We start from the raw sequence: 14,685 nt of genomic DNA on the forward strand, positions 1-14,685 counted from the left end.
ATGAAAATTGCGCAGTTGCCCTACTACAGTTCCATCTACCAACTGATGCGTTTATTACCCCGGGACTTCCTGCACTGCTCCATGAAGAAGTGTGTTCTGGTTACATGGCTCTGCTGATCTCAAGCATTTTTCCCCCCCCAGATGAAAGCAAATGGAATAATAGGTAAAAATGAAATTTTAGTGGAATTCCAAAAACTCGAAAATGATTGCTTCTGTTTCTGAAGAGCTGAGGGACAGAATGTATCAGGATGTGGTAAGTATTTTCTCCCCAGCAGTAATGTAATGTCACAGAGAACACAGTAAGAGCACTGTCATTCATGTTTGCTTGTTTTAATGGCAAAGCCATTCAGCCTGTGTGGGAAGAAGCTGTGAGTCTTCCTTTTGTCCTTCCCATGTCCTCTGTTTCAAGAGGATAAGAATTGTTTTATGGAATTACAGCTTGGAAACTATGATATGTTCACATTTGGTTTTCTTTGCGTTTATCGTGCACGGGGCTTGCTAAGCTGCTTGAGTCGAGATTTATGTGGGATTTCCTAGCTGTTCCCTCAAATAAGTCTGCTGTTGTCTCTTTCTTGTTGGGATTCAAGTACACATGCATAACACCTTCTATTATCTCACTCGATGATTAAGGCTGTTCATACAGTTCTTAAAGTATTTTTTCCTGTTGAAAAAAATAGCATCATGTCATTGAATACCACTAAAGGACCTATTACTGCCCACTCTTCTTGAAAGACTTTACAATATACTTCAAACTTTAGATGAATCTAAAATGTTTCTAATCCTTAACTAAGCTTTTTCATTTGCTCACGCACGTGAACAATTTTTACATCCTTGTGCATACATATAGTACAGGAGTTAAAACCTTTGGTCCTTCTTCCATTTGGATCTTCTCAGAGCAGGTCTGCATTGATTTTCTTTTCTTCTGTGTACTAGTCATAGTAAACTGTGGGCTTGTATCTTGGATGTTGGTATGTATGTTGTGGATTCTGTTAGGTTTCTCTGCAGATTGCAGGGTCTTTTCACTTTAAAGCATTTCAGGGCTCGGGACCCACCTGAACGGTGCCCCGTAATGCAGCTGGGTGGGGTCGAGAGGAGAGGAGGGCAGATGAGCTGCTGGGAGCACCGAGTCGAAGGAGGTGTGAGTGCTCAGCTTCATGCTGCTGCAGATGGGTATGTGGTTTTGTAAGATGGTTTCCTGCTCTGTTCACATGGTGAATCACATTGATTTCTGAGGGTTCAACCAACTGCAATCCTGAGATAAACCCCACCTGGGTCATGGCGCGTTGTCCTTCTCTTGTTATTCAGATATTATTAGTTATTGCCAAATCTGACTTGCTGTATATTTAAGGATTTGTGTGTGTATATGTGTATGAGAAATACTTGTCTGTAATTTTCTTATAAAGTCCTTGCCACATTTTGGCATCATGGATTTCGGGTTAGTAATTTTATAGTTTTGGCATCCATTTAAAAAGTATTTATACCACAGCCACCAAAATAGAAACATACAGTGGATTTTTACAGAAAAGATCTGCGGCAACACCTAGTGAAATTTATATATATTTTATCTGTGAGAAATGTCACCACGAATAAAGGCTGTTTTCACCTAGGCGTCTGTTCTGATTGTGCTGCCCACAGATGCTGGCAGAATATCATAGACTCTGTGTAGAGTCCTCATCCTGGGTCATCGAGTACCGTCTGTGTGACGGTGAGTTTGTCTTCTGGGGGGTGTGAACTGATGAGGGCTAGTTACCTCAAAGGGCCAGTTACTTTCCTGGGCAGGTGCTACAGAAGAAGATATCTTGATCTCCAGAGCAGACGTGTGACTCCAGAAAATCACAGTGATTCCTGCTGTTCTGACACATACAAGAGGGGCTGGACTTGGGTCTACCATGCCCAGGGGACAGCGTCTGTGCTGACAGTGTCTGTCTTCCCAGTGCCTGCTGGACGTGGCCTTGAGATTGCGGATTGACACCGCTACCAGTCCAGCCCGTCAGACCATCTTGACACTGTGAGCAAGAATAAGACTTTCCTAACTACTACAAACTACGTTTCTAATTCCAAGAAGAGAGTTGTCTCCTGTTCCTCCATTGAAGAGCTCTTCAAGTTAAAATCATTCTAACATCCGCTCTTTTGAAGGTCAGCCTGTGTCTTGGAGGACACCATTCAAAGCCTTCCGAAAATGGTCCACAAGGGAGGATGGAACAGCTGTCAGGCACCTGAAGTACCCGCCAAGCAACCTCACAGCTTCAGGGAGATTAATTCCATCGCAGCCCAGTCAGGATCAAGACTGGGGGCAGGGGCCGGACGTCTGTAAGAGGTCAGGCAGTCTCCCAAATCTGCTCTGTACACAACGGCCAGTATAGTCTGTTTTGATTGAGGCTCCAAAGAAAATCCAGCTGGAGCCATTTTCTGTAAAATTCCGCTTCAGGGTGCTTTCAGTTGTGATGTGGTGAAGGGCAGACACACACAGCCTTTGCATCCCAGTTTCTGCAGTCATTTCAAGGCCTAGGTGTGCCTGACTCGGTCACATGCAGCAGCCACCTCTGGGGCTGGTGTTGAGCAGATGAATTTGCTTCCTCCTTTAGCAAATTCCCCAGGGATCCTGGGCAGAACACGGGTTAAGCTCCACTCTCCTTTGCACTCCAACCCCTGAACCCTTCAACCCCTCGTTTTGCTCAGCGGCTGTGTTGGGTCAGATCTTTAAGCTCATCACATATTTTTCACCCCCACCTTCTTCCAGGTAAAACTTTTAGAAGTCATACAGTATGCATAAAATAGACCATTTAGATCAGTTTACAGAGCACAGTTCACGGCACTGAGAACATATGTTCACAGTGTCGTGCAGTCTCCCTAGTTCCAGAACCTTCCATCATCCAGTACCGAAGCCCCCATTCTCCCCACCTACAGCCTCTGGCAAACACAAACATCCTTTTTCCACTGATCTGTCCCAACCAGGGTTAGGACTTGAGCATATTTAGCGGGGAGGGGGAACAGTTCAACCCCCAGCATGCAGTCTGCATCTTGAGTCTAAGAGTCTTCATTCTGTGGGAAAGGCCTCTGAGATTCACCAGTTGTTTCAATAGCTTCTTCCTTTGATTGCCAAGTGGGGCTCCACTTAACAAGCATAGCTTGTTTATTCCTTCACCTACTGAAGGATGTTTGGAATGTTTCCACATCTGGGCGATCACCAATATTGCTGCTATCACTGGAGGTCATCACAACGGCCCCCTGGTCATCTGTGTCTTTTCCTTGGTCGTTCCAGATGGAGTTAATCTGCTAATTTTTTTTTCTTTGCAAAGAATCAGTTTTTATTTCATTGATATTTTTCTTATCCCCCTTTTCAATTATATTGACTGCTGTGGGTTTGGTTCATTCTTTTCTAGTTTAAGGTAGAATTGTAGATGACTAAATTTTAGGTTTTCTCTTCTATAAGCATGTCATGCTATGAAATTTCCTATGAACTCTTTTAGCTGTTTTCACAAATTTGATATATTTCATGTTCATTCTGCTACAGTTTTCTAATTTCTAAGACTTCCTCTTTGAATCATGGATTATCTCAAAATCCATTGTCTATGGGACTTCCCTTGTGGTCCAGTGGTTAAGATTCTACACGTCCACTACAGGGCACAGGGGTTTAATCCCTGGTCCGGGGACCTAATATCCCACATGCTGTGTGCTGTGCAGATCAAAAATGAAGTTTTTTCCAGTATCTGCAAACATTTGAGAATTTTAAGAATACCTTTATTATTGATTTCTACTCTGATTTCCCTAATTGTCAAAGAGCACACATACTATGTATGGTTTTAATTAGATCTTGTAAACATTTGTTTCATTACCCAAGATTTGGTATATATTGGTGAAATGTCCCATGTGCATGTGAAAAGAATGTGTATTCTGTTGAGTAGAACACTCCGTCAATCACAGTTACATTGACTGGGGTTGCTCAGGGCTTATAGACTTGCTTTCTGTCTACTTATTTATCAGTCACCTAGAGTTGAGTGTTGAAGTGTCAAAATGTAATGCGGATTTATCTGTTTTAGTTCTGTCAGCTTTTGCTTCGTTTAATTAACGTTGTTTTGAAGAATTGCTCCTCTTATCATGACGCAGTGCCATTTATTGGCGATAACTTTCCTTGGTTTGAAGTCTGCTCTGTCTGAAAATAAAACAACTACTCCTGGGAATTCCCTGGCAGTCCACTGGTTAGGATTTTGTGCTTTCACTGCTGAGTGTTCAATCCCTCGTTGGGGAACTAAGACCTCATAAGCCAGTTGGTGTGGCCAAAACAGAAAAACTACTCTTACTTTGATTAGTGTTAGCATGGTTATCTTTTCCTGTTTATTTACTTTTAATCTATATGAAATGTCTTCATATTTAGTTTCTTGTAGACAACATATAGATAAGATCCTACCATATTATTGTTGCTTTTCCCCTCCACCTTGGTTTCCTATTCTCTGCCTTGTGTTATTTCAAGAAAAATTTAGCATTCCATTTTAATTTGCCTATTGGATTTTTCCTTTATCTTTGTTATTAGTGATTGCACCAGGGACTGTGGCACAAAAAGCTAGCTTTTCAGTCTACTTCAGAATGTTTTACCATTTCAATATAGAAATCTAGAGACCTATAGACCTTTGCCTTCCTCCTTTATACTGTACTTTCATCAATGCATATTATGTATACACTGAAAACCCTGACAATCTTAAACCTTTTACATTGGAAGGTTAGGATATTTTAAAGAATTTAAGAGGAAAAACTATTGTATTTCCCCAAATATTTACCATTTCTGTTATCTCTTCCTTCATTCCAAGGTTTCTCTCTGTTATTACTTACTTTTTGCCTGAAGAATGTCCTGTAGCATTTCTCTTTGAGCATCTCTACTGGTTAGGAATTCTCTCAATTTTCTTTCATCTAAGAATATCTTTTCATCTGCACTCCTGATATCTTCTATGGATATAATATTCTAGACTGACAGTTACTTTCAGCCCTTTGAAAATTTTCTAGGCATATGGCCTCCATGGTTTCTGATGAGAAATTTGTATTCAGATTACTGTTACTCTGTATGCCACGAGTTACTTTTCTTTGGCTGCTTTCCAGATAAAATGTCTTGTTTCATGGCCAGTGGTAATGCCTTGACATGGTTTTTCTTTGGGTATATCCTATTTGAAACTCTGTCAATCTTTAGAATTATATCTGGGCATTAATTTTCAGGCATTAATTTAAAAAATATGTTTGAAGCATTGATGTCTTCCTCCTCTTACCGGAAATTCACTAAGCCAGTGTATATTAGATCTTTTTATATTATCTCATGGGCCCCTGAGCCTAAGGTTTGTTTCCAAGCCATCTTTCTGTTGATCCACTGGACTTTTTGTTATTATTTTTTTGTTGTTATTTTTAAGTTCTGTAGCTCTTGGTTCATTTCAAGAGTATCTGCCTTTACTTTGGAGTTTGGTTACAATAATTACAGCCATAGAAAGCTGATGTCCTTTTCCAATTATTCCAACATACTTCAACTGACATGTTAACTTCCTTTCCCCTTAAGAGATTTTCCTGGCACAAAGAGATTTTTGTGCATTCTGGACATTGTTCATTTTATGAATCTGAGTGCTGTTTACATCCTCTAGTGAATGTAGAATCTTTTTTTTTTTTCTAAGCAGGCAAATAACCTAGCTAGATTCAGACTAAACACGTTGACCTGCCCTCGGTAGGCTGTAGTTTGGTGTTAGTTGTTTGCCAAGCTCTGCAGTGCTATCTGGGGCCAATCTTTATGGGAGTTTGTTCAATTAATAAAGCCTTTGCTTTGCTTCCTCAAGGTCAATTCCAGGCGTGTGCAGCTGAGGGTGAGCCCAGAATGCCATACTTAGCCATAGGGAGTCTTTCTCTAATGTCCTGTCTCCCAGGTACCCCCCTTTTCTGGCCTTTGGCTAAAAAGCTGTGTGTGATGTTGTACACTTCTTGGGGCCAAAGAAAAGTACTTCCACCCTCCCCCTCCCTGGCCTTCTCTGGACTAGAAAGGAGTCCCCTTGCCTGGCTCCTCTTCTGAGCCCTCATTATCTCCAGGGCTACTGCTTACAAGTAGAGTTCTGTGACACCCCTCCCCATGTCCCACAGGGGTCCCCCCTTTCCTCATGGGGAGAGGGCTTCTCTTGGGTATTCTGTTCATTCCTAAGATGCAGCTCTTATATTCAGGCTGTCCTGGAGTCTACACTAGAAGATACAAGAGGGAAGAAAAATTCAAGAAAATGGTCACCACACTGGTTGTTCTTAGTTTCAATACTCCTGCTCCTGTTTCTTTTTTCGGAGATGTGATAGATGCTTTATTTATTCAGCCAGTGGTTGAGACATAGGGCAGAGTGTGGGACCTCAGGACATTTCTAAAATCAGAAATTTTGTGCCTGCAGCTTTCGTCATCTCATCGGAGGTCACCTGAGACCCATGTTAAAATCTAATTTTGTACTGCTGTGCATATAAACGTGGAGGGAGAGGTTGCGAGAGACGTGTCACGTTAGCACAGTGTTCCACAAAGACCTACGGGAAGTGCTGGCCAGCAGGCCACCATGGAAACCACTCCAAACTACGGATTCCTTTACCTCCCATGTTCAGGCCTCAACTTACTATATGGTGACCACACAGAGTCATGACACGCCCCAATGCCTGCCCTTCCTCCTCCTGCCTGGGTTGCGCCACATTGTATGCGGGATCTCGGTTCAGTGACGAGACTGAACCTGTGCCCCTGGCAGTGGAAGCGTGGAGTGCTAACCACTGGGTGCCAGGGAATGCCCCTCGATGCCTTCCTTACAGACAAAATATGGCCTGAATGTGGGCCTCCTCACAATAGCTTGGCTTTTGCTACATGAAGAAACTCTTTTATCAGTTAACTGAATTGTTTCCTATACCTAAAGGCTTCCTTCAACATCTTTCCTAAAAAGTATGTAATTAATTTGGCTGCGCCGGGTCTTAGTTGTGGCATGCAAACTTAGTTATGCCATGTGGGACCAAACCAGGAACAGCAGCCAGGCCCCCTGCTTTGGGAGTCTTAGCCAGTTGACCACCAAGTCAGTCCCTTATAACATCTTTTCCTTGGGTAAAGGTAGGTTATTCTCTAAGATACCTGTCCCCTCTTATTCGACTCAGTTTAACTTCAACAAGGTGACCCTAATAACTATCGGAGTAGCTTTTCCTGAGTGAGAAGGGGGAGGTAAGACCTAACACATCCTAAAGCATCTATTAATACAACATGGACAACAGATCCGAAAAATATTTAGGGATGCTTCCGTTAGTTGGGAAAGACTGTCTCAGTACATGAGGAACAGTTCTTTTATGCTAATATGAACTGTTTTTACATTAGGACATGAATGTCAAGAACAAAACTCCCTGTGAACTCTGTCCTTGAGGTTCAGTTATCTCCCAAAGAGGCCTTTATGGCGTCATTTCAGTATTCCTTTCTCCTCCTACCCCTTAGGACATCAGCAATCTGTGCCACAGACTTTTCGGTAGCTGGACAATCTAAGTGTTAACAGTGACTTGGGGACTGGAGTACCCGTGTGCCTCTAAATTTAGACACAATTTCCATCTCACGGGAGAATGTATCTCACTCAGGCTCAGGAGCAAATCAGAAGAAATGGCAGCTACACCATAACCTCAAAGTTAGTTTTAAAACTCCGACAGGATGGATAAAAGCCAGCGAGTCTTTGTTAGCACTGCCTGTGACCCAGCTCCCTTTGCCCATGCAGACACTCAGGGCCCCCTCCCTCCTGGTGGAGGCAAGGCGCCTGCTCTGCTGTTGTCATAGCAGTGTCTTGGCACAGGCGCTCCAGTGCTACCTGGGCCTTTGGCGTGCTCGGAAAAGAGCATATAAAAAAGCAGTGCCTGCTTAAGCTTATCAAAATGACAATGATACTCTGTATTCAATTAAAATTAATAAAAATATTTTATTGAATTTCAGGAACTTGGTACTTTTAAAATTTCAAACCTTTGCACACAAATCAGCACTATCCTTTCTAGAATAGTGGAGGTTAGGACTTGAAGATTGTCACTTGTCTCCTTGTAGTCACATAGCACAGAAATCCCAAGTCCTGACACGCCCCACCCCCTTCCGACCGTGGCCTCGCCTACTCTGCTGTTCTAGGAGAGGACGATGTGAGGGGTGATGCATTTAAGGAGCTCAACTGTCTGAGTGGAGACTCCACGGACACGAGGGGAAGATCAACCCTAAATCGTGCGCAGACACCCTGGGATACACCACATCACTTGGCTCACGTGAGAGTTTCCCTTTTGCACTTTTGTCTGGTTCGGGGCGGAGCTGCTGAAATGAAGTCTGTCATCCCTGAGGGAGCTCGGAAGTTTGGCAAAGGAAAAGCAGAGACTTTCTAAAATGACTTATATAGGAACTACCAGTGGACTGCTGGGCGGGAGTTAAGCGCAATGTGACTGCGGACGTAGCACCAGGCATCAAGTGGGGCCACAAGGACACAAGCTCAGTGACTCCCAGGTGTTGAAGGGAATTCACAGCTAAATTCAAACATTTTAAACTGCCCAGGACATGGACAGTTAATCTATGTCTTTCCCCCCTGCCTTTTCCTTGATATTCTTAAATATCTATGTGCCAAGGAATGAGCCAAGACAACAGGAAAAAGGAAAGAGAACGCCTTGCCTTTGAAAAAGACATGCTTTAGCTCCTGGTAGCAAAAACTATCCTTCTCCCTTTAGATTTGAGAGCAGCGTACTTTTCTTACCTATAAACCCAGCAGAAATCCCTCCAAACCCCAAAAGTCTACATTTTAGGCTCAGAAATCATCAACTGATAGACTGGGCTTACACAGGGCAAGTCTACCAGGGTCTCTCAGGGTGGTGGTGGAGGTGGTCTCCTGGGCCAACACACGAGGCATCTGCTTAGTGTGGCCTGAGCCGTCCCCCTCCCAAGGTGGTCTTGTCCACTCACCTCCCCAGAGCTCATGGCCAGGGGGCTGCAGTGGCCCATGACTGGCGGGTCTGGAGCACTCAGTGGAGTGACCCGACCCCACAAACAGGACACAGCACATCTGAATTATTTTTCAAATTGCAAACCTTCTGTGTAAAAAGACAAATAAAAACATACATTCCAAGGTATCTGTACAGTGCCTGGGAGATGCAGACAGCTGCCCTGAGGTGCTCTGATCCATCCGTGCTTCAGTCTGCAAGTTAGATTTTGCTACTGTCACACACGTGGTCTCATTCACATGATGGTTTTGTTTTTATTTTTTTAAATGGCTGAGTTATAAATCCAGCTAGTGTGCAGTAATTTCATAATTTTAATATGCATTATCTGCAATAACATTGTGACAGCTCCATACCGTGGATTGACACACAATACTTAGAACAGATTTATCATATTTGGTCTTTAGGTAAATAATAAATGTTTTAAAATTGCCTAAATATACCATTCTGAGCCATTTCATTCCACCAGGAAAATACAGGGTTTTTTTTTTTTCTTTTTTCTCTCTTTAAAAAAAATTAAATACCAAAATAACTACATTTAAATAAATAACGTTATGATGATGACATTTAAAAATTCACAATAAGGCCAGAGCCCTCTTTCTGTTTGCATGCTGCTCAGCTCTGACCCCAGAAACCTCTGGAAAGGTGAGTGGCTTTCTTCCAGAGAAACGCAGGCTGAGGCCGAGTGGGCCTCCGACTTTTCATTCTCTCACCTTTGTTTCCTTTTCTCTCGCTTTTATTTTTTATAGGAGAGAGATCAGCCTTAGTATTAGATTCAGTTCTAAAAGGTTGAGGGGAATTTCCTATTACAAATCAAAAAGCAACCTAGGTGTTTCCAACGCTTACCGGACGGAGGGTGCTTGCTTCCCAGACCCTTGTGTTTACAGGCAGCTTCTGTTCCACCCCAGCAGCTGCTCCTGCCGTGAGTGGGGCAAACCGCAACATCACGGGGCGGCTGGCCGGCTGGACGATGCCAAGAGCTGGCGACGGCACCTACAATAGTGAACGCGTCACGGAGAAATCTGTGGCCTTTGTTTGAAAAAGGTGTGATAAAAGGTTGAATCTTTTTTCCAAATGACGAAGTAACAGTTCTGTCGTTTTAAACATACACAATACGTAGGAGATTTGTTTTACTCAGAGTGGAAAATTATGCCAGGGACAAAGTCAACACAAAGAAACAAACAACAAAAAGTAGCAAGAAAGAGAAATGGGTAAGTGCAGCTCCAGGAGCCTGGCAGCGCTTTCCGTCAGGGTTACAAGTGGCCCGCGGGTGTCCGTCTATATGTCCGTCCTACACATGGAAATGGAGGAGGATTAAATTCATCAGGTAACTGCTCTAACATGGGAAATTTGCAGATGTCAAGTAGCTCCATCTGACTTAAACAGGACAGACAAAAGTAAATCATTCCATAGGCTGAAAACAAACAACAAAAACAAACAAAACTACGTTGTTTCTTTTCCCCAAATGAAATCCACACAAAAGGTCCTGTGTGATTCCAAAATTTCCAGAGTAGAAATGGAGTGATCTGAAATGTCAAAGACCCCATTATTTTGTAAAGAAAGAAAGTACACCTCAAAATATTCTAATTCCACATGTGAACAACAAAATACTGTCTTGTCTACTGGCAGCGGGCGGTGGGGTGGCTCCGGCCCAGGCCCAGCAGGTCCGCTCGCACCGGGCGTGTCCTCCCTGGGCAGGACCGTGAGTCTCTACTGGGAGCTGAGCTGAACACTGGGCGGGGAGACATGCCGGAGCCCGGCTTTGCTGTTTGTGGTTCTGATGTTCAGGGGTGACTTCAGTCTTTTAACTTAAGGAGTTTTAAGGCCACCTGGGTTTGTGTTTCCAGTGCTGAGGTGAAGTCCAACCGCAGGGCCCTCTACCCACCGAGGGAACACGCTCCGAGCGTCGGTGAGAGGCAGTGTCTCCTTTTGGCACCACAGAGTTGACGTTAAAGTGAGAAATGCTCTCCCGGCTGCTAGTTCTGGACGCCCTTCTCCCGCGTGGCAGCCGGCGGTGCGTCCACACTCAGGGCGATGACGAGGCCCTCGCTGTCCTCCGTCTTGGCCCGCTTCAGCTCCGGCTGCTCCGCGGGCTCGCCGCTCTGGCGCTTGGTGGGCAGGGAGGCGGAGGCGGAGGCGTGTGTCGCCAGCATGTGCAGGGGGCTCGCTGCTGCTGCGGAGAGACAGTGGGTCAGAGCCTGCGCGTCTGGGCGGACGCTTGTCCCTGCCAGGCCCCTGGGCATCAGAGACCCCACCTCATGTTAACTGTGCGAACAGCAAGTCTTTCTGTGAACGCACAGCATCTGTTTATTGCTTCCAATAGTGGGCTGCCTTGCTGAAGTGGGAAGGGGGGAGGGCGGAGGCCTGAGGCAGATGGCTTTACTGTTTTGGCCAAGGGGCCGCTGCTGGCTTCTCCTCGACGCAGGGCCCCTGAGCCCAGGAGGGGACTGGGTTGTATCAAGCTAAGCCTGCATCTGAGCCACATCCTGCTCCAAGTCTGTCAGGGGAGGGACCTCCAGCGAGCCCTAGGCTGGCTTCCCCATACCCCTCCACCCAAGCCCATCCTCTCTCTGGTCTTCATCACCGAGAGGCCCTTCCTCCTCCTGGACTCCCGCTGGCACAAGGGCCTCCTCCACCTCTGATCACGCCTGCCTCATGCTCTGCATAACCAAACCGCAAGGGATGAACCGAAGAAGGTCATCCCACACCTAGAAGTGCTCCTCCTCCAAGTGGGAAGGCAGACTGGGCCTGGGCTATTTACCACAGCAGGGGTGGGGGTGGGGCAGGGTGTGTGCTGGAGGAGCGACCTGGAGAGGCAGCATCCTGTCCAGGAAGACCCCTGCCCCCCTACCCAGTCCCTTCGCGCCCCAAGGGAGGTTTAGGACCATGGCAGCAGGCGGCCATTTGGAGAATGACGTGCACACGAAGACCCTGAACAGCGACCTCATCTCACGAGCAGGCCCGAGTCCCAGCAGGGACGTGTGTGCTGTCTCGCCTCCCTGATGTTAGTAACTTGATGTTACCGCTGCAGTAGCTCATGACAGTTTGCTCTACATGTTGCATAAGCATAAGGGCTTTACACCAAGCTTTATGACTAGGTCTTCTAATATATCGCTTTAGCTAGCACAGGGGGACGACAGAATTTCCTCCCAAGAAATGGAACTTGAAGCTAAGTGAAGAGACAGGGGGTAGGGGGCAGTTTGCAAAATGAAACAGATGGGAGGCCACAGAACACACACTGAGGTCAAAGAAAGGGGAGTCCAGCACCGCCAGGACTCCAGCGCCCCCATCCTCAGCTCCAGATTCAAAGCCGTTCCACTTAAATTCCCGGTATGCTTTTGCATAGGAAAATTCATATGATCGTGTCTTCAGGGAACAAACGGGCTGGCAGCTGGACCTGGTTAACATGGGGCTTCCAGCCATCTCCGCTGTCATCTCTTGAGAGTGACTGCTGCGTCACTTTCAGGAATAAGGACCCGTGTGGTGCGGGGGCAGCACTGCAGTGAAGCCGGGTTCTTCAGGACGCACACGTCACTGCTGCAGTCCATGCGGAGACAGAGCCCTGGCGAGTTTGGGAGACGTCCCACAAAATTCTGGCCTGAATAAAATTGCTGTTTCAGGAGGATGTAGCAATGATTCAGAGCAGAATGGAGTTAATGGTAAGTCAGGACAAATCGGAGAAGGCCCCCCCCCCGCCCCCCAAGTACTCTTGGTACTGGAAAATCTCATGGACGGAGGAGCCTGGTGGGCTGCAGTCCATGGGGTTGCTAAGAGTCAGACATGACTGAGTGACTTCACTTTCACTTTTCACTTTCATGCCCTGGAGAAGGCAATGGCAACCCACTCCAGTGTTCTTGCCTGGAGAATCCCAGGGACGGGGGAGCCTGGTGGGCAGCCGTCTATGCGGTCGCACAGAGTCGGACACGACTGAAGCGACTTAGCAGCAGAAGCAGCAGCAGGACAAATGGCCAAAGCCTAAAAAATTATGTGACTGGAAGAACAGGCTGGTGCGGTGGGGCAGGGCAGCAAGGCCTGCTCTATGGGAGGTGTGGCTGTAGGTGGGGCCCGGGCCCCAGATTCTCAAGCAGGCACAGTGTGGTTCCTAGGCCATGCTGAGCAGTCTTCCACTAACTGATCTGCAAACCCTTAGGAAAGGTGACAGGAAAGGAAAGGACCTGGGCAGTGAGGGAGCCTGAGAGTGGGCAGAGAAGTCTCAGAAGGAAGATGGCAAAGGGGCACTGGCACCACAGCGAGCAGGTGGGATGCCACCTAAACATCCGTGTTGCCCCAGGGACTCCACACCCAACCCACACGCCCCAGGACTCCACATCCAACCCAACTGTGTCGCTGCCCCAGGACTCCACATCTAACCCAAACGCGTCGCTGCCCCAGGACTCCACATCCAACCCAACTGCGTCACTGGAAAAATGGCACAACCATAGCCATACTGGTGAGCTGCAGGTGTGGGCCCGGGACTAAGGCCTGGGTTGAGAGCCCGCCTCACAGCCAGACTCATCCCACCTCTCCGCCCCTCTGTGAGCAACAAGCATCAAAACGTGCCCTCCCTGTGCCCATGGCGGCAATAACCAGAGCTCAAGGCACCTGCCTGGAAAGACAGGCTTCCTTTTCTAAGGGTGGAAGGGTGGCCTTGATGACACACTACATTGAGGCCGCCACACAGGTGCCCACCAAGCAGGAGGAGCACTGCGTTCCTGTTGAGGTGCCTGGCCCTCAGTCACGTGGTGCCTCAGCAGGAGGGGGATTCAACTCCAGGGTCACCTTTCAAGGAGATGCCAGGCACCGTCCTGAGCCCCCACGCTCCCCACCCATCCATTAGCATACTCCGCATACAGGCAGAGGCCAGCGGCTACACTCTGGACGGTGGCAAAGCCCCCAGGGGCTGTGAACACCTGTCTCCATCCTGGCCCCCAGCCCGCCTGCTTCCCGCAGCAGGCCTGGCACTATAGGTCTCCCTGCCCGTGCACCATCCTGCATGGTTTCCTGGCTGTGTCCTGGGGTGCCCTCCCCAGTCAGGCAGGGGCTCCACTCCTGTCTGAGTGTAACTCATGCACAAATTTCCTGCTACAGCCCAGCACCGCTGCTCCTGAGAGGTACCTTACACAGCTGTGAGTCAATCAGAGCCCCGAGCTGAGCCAGACCAGACGGCACATCAGGCTGGCGGCTGCTGAGCCACTGTCTCAGGGGGAACACAGGGTGGGGCTTGTCAGCTGATCGACACAAACCTTGTTTTATGTGTTTTTTTATTAAAGACAACTCAACCTATACTGTTTATCCATTAACACAGAACTCATGCCTGTATTTTCCCCATAAGGCACATCACAACCTTCATGCCTAGAATACTACAGGCCTTCTCAGAACCAGGCCCAGAGCCCACTTTAAATAGCAAAACCACCACCAAGAAGCACAAAACATGGAACACACGGCCCTCAGCAACAGTGGGGGCTTCCCTGATGGTCCAGTTAGTTAACCTGCCTGGCGATGCAGAGGACACCAGTTCAATCCCTGCTTCGGGAAGATACCACGGGCCGTGGGGCAGCTAAGCCTGTGCACCACCGTCACTGAAGCCCACTCCCTGGAGCCCGTGCTCTGCAACAAGTCACCACAGCAAAGAAGCCAGCACACCATAACCAGAGAGCGGTCGCCACTCGCAGTACTAGAGAAAAGGCCATGCAGCAACAAAGACCCAACACAGCC

At 47.1% G+C, this 14,685-nt stretch overlaps 1 protein-coding gene across 2 annotated transcripts in view; it reads right to left on the minus strand.

The window, feature by feature from the left end:
• Positions 1 to 7,944: 7,944 nt before the first annotated feature.
• FOXK2 (forkhead box K2) overlaps positions 7,945 to 14,685 on the minus strand; it is a 51,263-nt gene continuing 44,522 nt past the window's right edge. Inside the window, exons 9-10 of one of the 2 annotated variants that reach the window (XR_008201021.1) lie at positions 9,817 to 11,143; positions 7,945 to 9,167 (exon numbers count right to left, since the gene is read on the minus strand). Coding sequence is in view for 1 of the 2 variants with exons in the window: in XM_052657843.1 (XP_052513803.1) it covers positions 10,947 to 11,143 (197 nt within the window). In the remaining variant the exon portion in view is untranslated. Of the gene's footprint in view, positions 11,144 to 14,685 lie in introns of both variants that reach the window. The other variant, XM_052657843.1, reaches the window with a different exon arrangement.

The sequence above is a fragment of the Budorcas taxicolor genome, chromosome 19 (genome assembly GCF_023091745.1).
Source record: "Budorcas taxicolor isolate Tak-1 chromosome 19, Takin1.1, whole genome shotgun sequence".
NCBI lineage: Eukaryota > Metazoa > Chordata > Mammalia > Artiodactyla > Bovidae > Budorcas > Budorcas taxicolor.